The sequence below is a fragment of the Trichechus manatus genome, unplaced genomic scaffold, assembly GCF_000243295.1.
Source record: "Trichechus manatus latirostris isolate Lorelei unplaced genomic scaffold, TriManLat1.0 scaffold00002, whole genome shotgun sequence".
NCBI lineage: Eukaryota > Metazoa > Chordata > Mammalia > Sirenia > Trichechidae > Trichechus > Trichechus manatus.
In genome coordinates, this window is record NW_004443938.1 from 2,883,314 (window position 1) to 2,893,251 (window position 9,938).

Here is a 9,938-nt window from a genome sequence, read left to right on the forward strand (position 1 = left end):
CCACGGCCCAACTTCACACCTGAGACGCCGCCCCACACCCATCACCGTCCCCTCCTTCCCCAGAGGTCACCACGGCCCAACTTCACACCTGAGACACCGCCCCACACCCATCACCGTCCCCTCCTTCTCCCAAAAGGTCACCATGTCCAGACTTTTCACACCTGAGAGTATTCTGCCTGTTCCTAAAATTCATACACATGGAACCATGTTGTATATATTTTGTATCTGGCTTCTTTTGTGCAAATCATGTCCTAATGTTCATTCAAGCTGTTGTGTGTAGCTATACTGCCTGCCCATTGCAGTGTAGTATTCTTTTATATGAATATAACATGATCGATTTATATATCCCACTGCTGATGGACACTGGGTTATTTCTAGTTTTGCTACTGTGTACAAGTCTTTTGTTGGCATATAAACTCAGTACTGGAGATCAATCTGCCTATCTACTTATCTCGCCTCTATATCTAACTTTCAAGAAGAGACACATGCATCAAGTTTACATTAATTCACTGTGATGGTAGGTACTTGCAAAATTTCGCTCTCCACAGGGAGCCAACTGTAGCAGATACTGGACCAAGTTTCTGACCCTCCAGTCCACAGTCCTTCAAGTTAGAGATGGGAATTCTCAACTCCCAGACCTGTTCTTGATGGAAACGTCACGTTGTACCCATTAGATGCCTGTGGATGAGCACTGGCAGGCAGAGCTGGTGCTGCTACTGCGCACGTGCGACGTGACTTGGTGTCGCTGTGTCTCTGGCGAGTTCACTGGGGCTGCAGCTCTCTGGCTGTGGACCTCAGCCACAGGGGCACCCTTGACCTCATTACTCCATGGTAACTTCCAGAGTTCCTCTCCTCCAGTCCTCCCAGTGACATTCCAAAACCCAATTCCCTAAATTAAATCCTTTTCTGCACTTAACCACTGCGCCACCAGGGCTCCTTCAATCCTTTTCTATTTAAAATATTTATCTAGTTCCTGTTTCTTGCTTTGAACGGTAACTCATGATTCAACGGAAAAAAACATCTGAGGCCCTGGTGGCACGGTGGTTAAGCATCTGGCTGCTAACCAAAAGGTCAGCACTTTGAATCCACCAGCCACTCCTAGGAAACCATATAGGGCAGCCCTACTCTGTCCTATAGGATCGCTATGAGTCGGAACGGACTCGATGGCAAAAGGTTTGGTTTTTAGTTGGTATTAAATAAGCTAACTTATTAAATGCGGTTAACTCATTACATCCGCTTTACTTATACTATTTTCTCTGAATCTCCCTGTGCAGAAATGTTCCACACTATGTAGTGAACACGGCGATATTAACTTACCGTAGGGATAAAAGGCTCATCGGGCGCACAGTGATAATTCTGTAATAAGGCTTGAAGCTGCAGTGAATTTAACTTAAAGCAGGTACTGTTTATATTTGGAATGTCTTCAGGTGCATACTTATCCATAGTAAGCAAAGTGGTTGCCTATTTAGAAGAATAGATAACATGTCATGATTTTAAACTATTTCACAAACATTACTCTTTGTGTAACATTTATAAAACTGCAATATCTTAAGTTTTGAAATGCAAGATGTAAGGAAACACACTTCCATTAACTACACACAATGAATTGAACTAGAAGCTATTTAGTAAGATTTTTAGACGGCCTCTTAATTTTACTAAAAAATAATATAATTAGATTCCACTGTTTATGTTCCTAAAGCATTTAAAATTTTCTCTTTGAAAGTTGAAAAACATTTACCTAACCATTCGGATTAGCTATGACGGGGATCTGAGCGGTTTCACTGTAGTGACTTTTTATAACCTGCTCACTTAGTGAAAGCAGGTAAGGAGCCCCTTTCTAACCTCAATCTCTTCAAAAGGCGTAAAGAAACCGAGAAAGAACAGAAAGCTGTGCACTAATACAGGAACGGCAGCGAGGCTGAAGGTGGCTGGCGCCTCGACTGCGGGATACTGTTCCCAAGTCTGTGAAGATCAAGACTCCCTCGGAGATGGCACAGCCATTAGGATGTGACTTGGTTTTGTATGCTTAAGGGTTTACAGTCTCAAGAGTTCGTTGTTATCCATTATTAAATTGTGACCTGTCAGTGCGGAGCTTTAGAAATATGCCTATGGATCTCAAGCAGGACGCCCTTACCTCCGTGTCATTACCTGTACCTAGGAAACCCCCAGTGGAGGGTGTTGAAGTGTCTGAGTTCGAGCTCTTTCCGTCATAAAATCAGGCACACTTACAATAAAGTGCATTCACTGCAGGGACACGACAGTCACTGCCACACACCTGTACTATTCTGCTGAGATGGCAATCCGCTGCCAGCTCCAGCCCCTGCTTCTCCGCCCAGGCCTCAATGTGCCCTAAGTGCTGGCGGATGATGGCGCCCCAGTAGTGCGAGCACAGGCCTGAGTCCGGGTCAGTCACCAGTCTGTTGAAGAGCCACATGTTGAGGAAGTGGAAGAGCTGTGAGAAGAGCTGGATGGTCAGGGCGGCGTTCACCCGGCAGCGCCGCAGCAGTGACATGGCTCCTGTGAGTGTGTGCAGGACGTCATCTGTGCAGAAGGTGGGGGGCAGGGTTACAGCTAGAGCCAGGACCAACATCCAGGATCATCCGTGAATTCTGACACAATAGTTAATGGCCACAGCTGCCGTAAGAGCATGTTCAGAACGCCAATCTCACTCAGATGTGGAAGTCTTAAACTACATGCAGCTAGCGACTGTACTCTCCATGTAATTCACCCTAGCAAACCCTTTAAGTATGACAAAAGATGCCACACCAAAAACGGGAACTATTCTTAAACAAAACAGATGGCAGTTAAAATTTATTGTTTTAAAGAATGCCAAATCCAATAGGACATCTCATTTATTTGGAAAACATACCCCCTTACATGTACTAAACATCACGATGAAGTTCAATAGGAGGGAGGGAGGGGGGAAAAGGTAAGGGGGGAGAGAGAAAAAAAGAAAATTCTAACCTATTTTGGGTCTCTGCAGACTATTCTCTTCAGGGTCATCCAGAAAGGCTGGCATGTAATTATTAAGTTCTGACTGAAGACAGTGAACCAAGTATCTGAAAATAAGTGAACAATTTTAATAATCCACATTCCAATAAAGGTAAACAGATCTTGCTTGAACCTTACCAAAATAATCAAAAGCTGTGACGCAAGTATCTATGATCACCTGCCTTGAAAGTCTTCGTTCGTCTCCCCTCTAAAACTGTTTCAGGATCTTCTTTCAAAGACTCATCAGGGCTGAAACCTCACGGCAGGATGCACTGCTGCTTTGTCAGACACGGTATCACTCTCTGAAACAACTGTACTCTTAACGAATACTTCCCAATTCAAACCACACAGTGAGACCTGTGAGGGCTGGAACTCGAAGGGACTGCCTTGCTTTTCTGCGTCTCCTAAGTCTTCTGCCTTAGACAGGGTGAAATCTTGCCGCTTTTCTATCGCTTATTTTAGCGGAAAGATTTGAGTTTGCCTTCTCTGACGTGTTTCTGTCTAACACAGGTGCTGGCTTTCGCAGGTTTTACTTTTAGGAATCTCCAAGCAAAGCTCACTGAATTCAATATTAAAATTCAACACATTTTGCATATAATTATGTTTCTTATATATACTCATCTTCAATTACGGCAAATAACAACCTTTAAAACTAGTTCAGAGAGTGGACAATAAAACATAAGATTTAAATCTTTATAGAATATCCTCTAAAAGAATCTGTTCTTACTTAAACGCCATTTGAACCAGGTGTGCTAAGACATCCTGGGCATCCAGAGTGATGCGACTGAGGTCCCGGTCCTGCTTGATGAAGTTGAGGAGCTCTGACGCGTTTGCCATCCAGAAGGCTAGCGCGCCTGCGATGTTCTTCTGTTTCTGCAGGCAGAACAGAGCCCGTGAGCAACCACGGGACAGAAACCACCGTAAAAACAAAAGGGAAAGCTCCTGAAAAGCTGCTGAAGACAGACCAGTACCTTCCCATCTCACCAAGGTGTTTACCACAGATACCAGATATTTGCAAACGAATTTGGGCACATACACAGCCATGGAACGTAAATACTCATTTGCAACGTCTTGGAGTTCACAAAAGCAGACGTAACAGATCTAATTAGCTACAATTTAGGGAATCAGTGGAGAAATGGAGCTATCCAATAGTGCAATACCAAATTTGGACGTGCATTATCTGGTAATCTGTGAAGCGTACACTCACGTATCCACTGTCACCCACAGCCACCCTGATACTTCTAGTCATTGGCTTGGACACCATGCAACTCAGTATCAAGTACTGATCTATCGCATCATCTCCCGACCACATGTGCAGGCCAGGCAACCTCAGATGAGATCCAAAGAATAGGAACCAAGGATAAATAACAAAGAGAAGAAACAGAACTGTTGTCATTTCATATCCACACGGAAGTGCATTAAGCAGAAATTATGAAATGCTGGTAAAGGTTGCACAGTCAAAAAGGATTTTAGTACTGCATGTCTCAGGTGCTGAATGGGTGTTATGAACTGCTCAGCTCAGTTGCTGGAGTGCTGTACTTGGACATGGAAGCAGCATGAGAAACTCAGCTAAGCCAACAGAGCCAGGATCAGTTCCCAGCGGTGTGTCCTACCTGATCAACCTGGTCTACTTCCTGGAGAAAAACAGACGAGGGGAAATCAAGCAGAACGAGAGAAAGAAACTTGTAAACAATCATGATCGTTTAAAAAACTCAAAACACCAACATGAAGGCACGACATGAAGGCACGACACTGTGTTACTCCCCAGTGACATTTCACGCGTGTCCTGAAGCCGCTTTGGAAGGACACGATATACAGGGTTTGCTCTATGTTCTTAATACTGCCGTAACAATTGAGTTTTTAAACATTTACCTATTAAGAAAGTTATAATAATAAACACGCATGAACATACTGATCTCTTTAGAAGATCTGCAAAGGACTTCTAAAAGCCTTTGAATGATACTGTGTGCCTATTACGTAAAGGCACATAAAATGAGAGTCCTTTCTTCCTTTTCCCTGCATTAATTTTATAAGCATGAAAGAGACAGGAAAGACCAATACAAACAATAAAAATAAGTTATGAACTTAAAAATGTATAAGGAATTTCTATTATAGCTATACTAAAAGGAATAAATTATTTTGTTTTTAAAAGTAGGTTTTTACAAATTAAAAGATTTTACATATTCACTACCATGGTTCTTTCCCAGAATTTTTAAGATTCCTGCAATCGCATACTAAACCTAAATATGAAGTTTAAAAGACTTGTTTTCATAATGGTAATTTCACAGACTAGTTCAAATTCAGTAACGAAAAGTCTATCAAGAGCATTCTGAGGATAGGAGCTTCAAAATTTGAAACAGACTTTAGAAATCCAAACATAATGGAAGACAGACAATGGTTTTCAGTGAAAACTGAAAAGGAAATCCGTGTTTGTTTATAAAATAATGTTCAGGGAATAACAAAATGGTATCCAAATAAACTGGCTCTCCTTTCATCTATTTCCTTGTTTGGGTAAAAGATTCCTAACCCATGAAACTCATATTATGCTAACCACTCAAACATGTAAGAAACATTTCTTGAAATTTTTTGGCCTTTTAAAACAATTTTGAGGGAATTACAAGATTATTTCAGTTCGCCTCCAATGATCCTGCCAGAAGAAAAACCACCACGTCCACTGAACTATGTTACTTAACATTACGTAACTAGAATTCTTAGTTCTTACAGTTACACAGTGGACTAAAGGAGCCTGGTGGCACTGCTAACTGCAAAGTCGGCGGTTCAAACCCACCAGCCACTCTACGGGAGAAAGATGCGGCAGTCTGGTTCTGTAAAGGTTACAGCCTTGAGAACCCTATGGGGTGCTCTATTCTGTCCTACAGGGTGGCTAAGAGTTGGAATTGACTCGACAGCCATGGTATTTTTTTATTTGTTTGTTTAGTTTATAGCTGAATAATAGCCTTGCCAACAAATTCTGGAAAACATAACTTACTTTTAAGGACTTGAAAGATCTTCAAATTATCTCCAAGGATGAAAAGCTACCATGCCAATTTTATCAACTGTAGACAGAGTACTTAAAGGAACCAATCTGTTCTACCAGGAGAATGCCCGTGCTTCTTGGCATTTTCAAAATAGAGTAACAACTATATACGTGCTATCAAAAATCAAACAATTACTACATATCCCAGTAGGCTCATTATAATGGAGGAAGCGCTTTTTACAACTGTTAAAAAATTCTAGCTCCCACAAGACAGTCTCAATGCTTTCTCACAATTATTGCAATTTTAAGGGTCTTTCCCATGATCACTATGATGTCACACACACTGTTTCTCTTCCATTGTCTTGGTTTGTAGAAAAGAAGCAGAAAAAAAAGTTGACATTTCCTTTCAACATTTTAAAGCTATACATTTTTTTATACACTATTTCTACAACAACTTATTTTACAGGGGAAAAAAAAAAACTTATCTTAAAAATAAAGAGTCAAAAGTGTACCCAAATCAGAAAAGTTAAAGGTGGTGACTTAAGTAATGCGAAAGTCATAAGTATCACAGTGCAGGCCCCTGGCTCTGCAGGTGACTCACCTGGATCACTCCTTCCATCATGCTCACCATCTTGTTGACTATGGCAATGACCTTGTGGGTGCGCTCTGCAGGACTGATATCAGGTCTGTACTGGTTCGACAATACATACCGACATGCCATATATAATACATATGTGGGTGATAACTTAAAATGGACTGTAGAGCTATTAGTATAGTTTATGATGGCAGATAAAAATGAATCTTCAGCTGTGAAAAGATTTTAAAAAAAGAAAAAAACAACACAAAAATCCATGAAAATCAGATGGAACAAAATGGAACAAGAAATAGCTCACTAACAATGGGATCTGAAATTACTCACAACTCTCTCTAAATTCAATGCTTGCAGGCAGTATCAGTTCAGGCCCAGGAGCATCCTGACTTCTAAGGGAAGAAAGTTAACACTGATTAAAATCAGGTCATGCAGTGAACAATACCATTGACAACCTGTGTAGATTTCTGCAACTATTTTTTTTAAATCTCTACAGAGTTTTTTCCAAATGCAAAATGACAAACAGCACAATACCTTGTTTTCATATGTAAGCTATTCAAATATTCAGATGAAGATACTGGGAGTGGTCTAATCAGGGCCGCGCACAGAAGGTCTGCTCCTTGAATTATACCCTCCTAGCCCGGAGCAGAGCTGACACGGGACGCCGTGTTACAGTGATGACTCGGACACGGTACGAGAGCCCCCTGCTCTGCATCTGCTAGAGCTATGGCTCAAGTAACAGTGAAGACACTACAGGAGACATGAAGGAAAACGAAACCACGCTGAGCCTGAAACCGAGCTCTCGCTCATGACAGAGAAAGGCTTCCTATGCACCAGGCTTCTTCTTTCTCTGCTGATACAGGGGTAGCCTAGACAGCTTGTTCCTTTCGGCCATTCCACATGATCATCTTTCACTGCTCACAGTGGTGCGGACCTTAACAGAAAGACATTCTATCCCTCACATTTTTCCTTAGGGTCATCTGAATTCCAGGCACCTTTCATCATTTAGCCCGACACCACACAAATACGAATTGTCAAAAAATATAAACAAAGAGGAACATTTCTAAGAACTAGCACTGTACTTGTGTTTATATATTTCCAGGTATCCAGAATGAAATTATTTCAATAGTGAGGGATATTTCTATTTTTATAAGAGTTTTTCGAACAGTGGGTCTCAACCATACTGGCAGGTCATGATGGTAAGCACGTTTTGTGAAATTCTTCTCTTAGTGATAAACACATACACGTAGTTACCTACCAGGGCACAGCGTAAAAGATGATTCCAACTGGTATGCCACATCATAAAGTCTGAAAGCCGCTGATAAGCACAGACTTTCTCAAGTGTGCAAGATAAACGATGAACAGTGCAGTTTAGAGCTCCTGGTCTTAACAGATTTACACTCTTCTCAACAGATAATGTTCAGTTTAATTACCCTTTCACTCAGACATGCAATTACAACTCCAGCCTTTTAATTATTACTGTTAGAGTCTGCTACTGGTTGTATTTTATATGTAACATTTACCCCCTAAAAAAATTTTTAAAAGGCAGGTGATTAGCTTCCCTACCAGTTCAGAATCTTTGTCTTTCTAGCTGAACTTTAACAGAGAGCATCAAGAAGCATTCTCCAAAAACCTGCCTCTGAAAAGGTAAGAAAATTAAACGGAAGGCAAAAGCCAGGGAATGTGTGTTCTGCAAACAGAAAATGAACTAGTGAGAACGTAACAGCTCACACTGACTCAGGCCAAACTAAGGTCCAGATTCATTCACACACATCTTCGCATCTGGTGACACGGAGAGCCAATGGCTATGAGGACGTCTGAGTCGAGAACACCCGTCAGCGATTCCGAGTGACAGTCCCTCAGCAGCACTGAAGTCTGCGATCTGAGATAACTGCTAATGTACGGCCAGAGTAGAGGATCTGCAATCGCTGGTATGGTGCCTTCTTAAAATCAGTTAGTTCAAACAATAAAGGGCTTTTCTTCAAAAATGAAAGACAATAACCTATGATGGTTACAGATTTATAATTAAAATAATTCTTTTCCAACAGCAAATAGTTCTCTTCTCTCCGTATGTCAAAAGATCACCAATCAATACTCATGTGATCATTAAAAGCAAAAAAACCTTTTTTTCCATCAAATTATACATTTCAAAGTTTATTACCTAGTCTATGATTAAATAACTTGGATTTAATGCAATTTAGGGACCAACATGCTCTTATGAACAGAATATAATTTAAATGTTACTTTAATATGTTTCTCTTAAGCTACCCTATTTGTAGATATCTGAAATCACAGTCATTTTCAATTTAATACCCCATAAAATAGACCTTGATAAACTTAATTGTTTGCTTCATCATTTTAACAGATCTGATAAAATTTAAATTCTCATTAAAAAAAGAAAAAAGGATCAATACCAATAAAAAAAGTCACTCCCATCATTTGAAAGAATTTTTTCCTCGACTAATATATTAAAGCAACTCAGATTTCTTTTGAGTTCACCAATTACATTAAGCATTGCTTAAACCAACCCTGTATATGGAGCCCTGCTGGTACAGTAGTGAAGAGTGTGGCTGCTAACCAAAGGTCGGCAGTTCAAATCCACCAGCTGCTCCTTGGAAACTCTATGCAGCAGTTCTACTCTGTCCTTTAGGGTCGCTATGAGTCGGAATCAACTCAATGGCAGTGGGTTTGGTTTTAGGCTCGGCATATGTAAAAAACACAAAGCGTGAGAATGGGGCTAAGTGTAGAAAGGAATCATCAATTTTCATCGGTCCTTTAATACCAACAAAGTAACAGCATAGCTACAGTTTAAACAACATCTTCCGTAAGTCTTTACAAAGCAAATAATCTGACCTTGCATAAAATGTAAGTAAAATACGTGTTCACAGACAAAATAATTTCTGACACACAATTAACCATGAGGTAGGTATTTTGACACTATATTTTTTTATATACTACATTTATTAATTGTGCATATCCTGAAGGCATTATTATAATCAATAACTGCCCTCCCCCCTTCACTCATTCAAATATTTACGTTCTAAGAACTATGACAGCTATTTCTCAATCACCTCATCACAGAGGCATGCTTTGTTACTCATTTACCATTCTGGACATCTTATTTTATAATACACCACCAAAAATAAGTAGAGACACAGAAAACAGACTATTATTTCATCCAATAAAATTCATATAACCAACAAAAATCTTGAAGAACCACCGAAGGTGAAGCAAACAGCTGGGATTGACCTGTGAGCCCAACCAGCCCTGTTCACTGGACACCGAAGATGTGAGCGCTGGTGACACTCGGCGCCCTCTGCTGGAAGGTGGGAACTAGACCAGCCCTGTTCACTGGACTCCCATGGATGTGACATCTGGTGA

At 40.7% G+C, this 9,938-nt stretch overlaps 1 protein-coding gene across 1 annotated transcript in view; it reads right to left on the reverse strand.

Moving 5' to 3' along the window:
- The window catches only part of AFDN (afadin, adherens junction formation factor), a 119,870-nt gene that overhangs the window by 49,878 nt on the left and 60,054 nt on the right, over nucleotides 1-9,938 (reverse strand). Inside the window, exons 12-18 of the mRNA XM_023728482.1 lie at nucleotides 6,888-6,949; nucleotides 6,570-6,775; nucleotides 4,605-4,625; nucleotides 3,719-3,864; nucleotides 2,965-3,059; nucleotides 2,276-2,541; nucleotides 1,318-1,461 (exon numbers count right to left, since the gene is read on the reverse strand). Coding sequence (XP_023584250.1) covers nucleotides 1,318-1,461; nucleotides 2,276-2,541; nucleotides 2,965-3,059; nucleotides 3,719-3,864; nucleotides 4,605-4,625; nucleotides 6,570-6,775; nucleotides 6,888-6,949 — 940 coding nt within the window. The remainder of the gene's footprint in view (nucleotides 1-1,317; nucleotides 1,462-2,275; nucleotides 2,542-2,964; nucleotides 3,060-3,718; nucleotides 3,865-4,604; nucleotides 4,626-6,569; nucleotides 6,776-6,887; nucleotides 6,950-9,938) is intronic.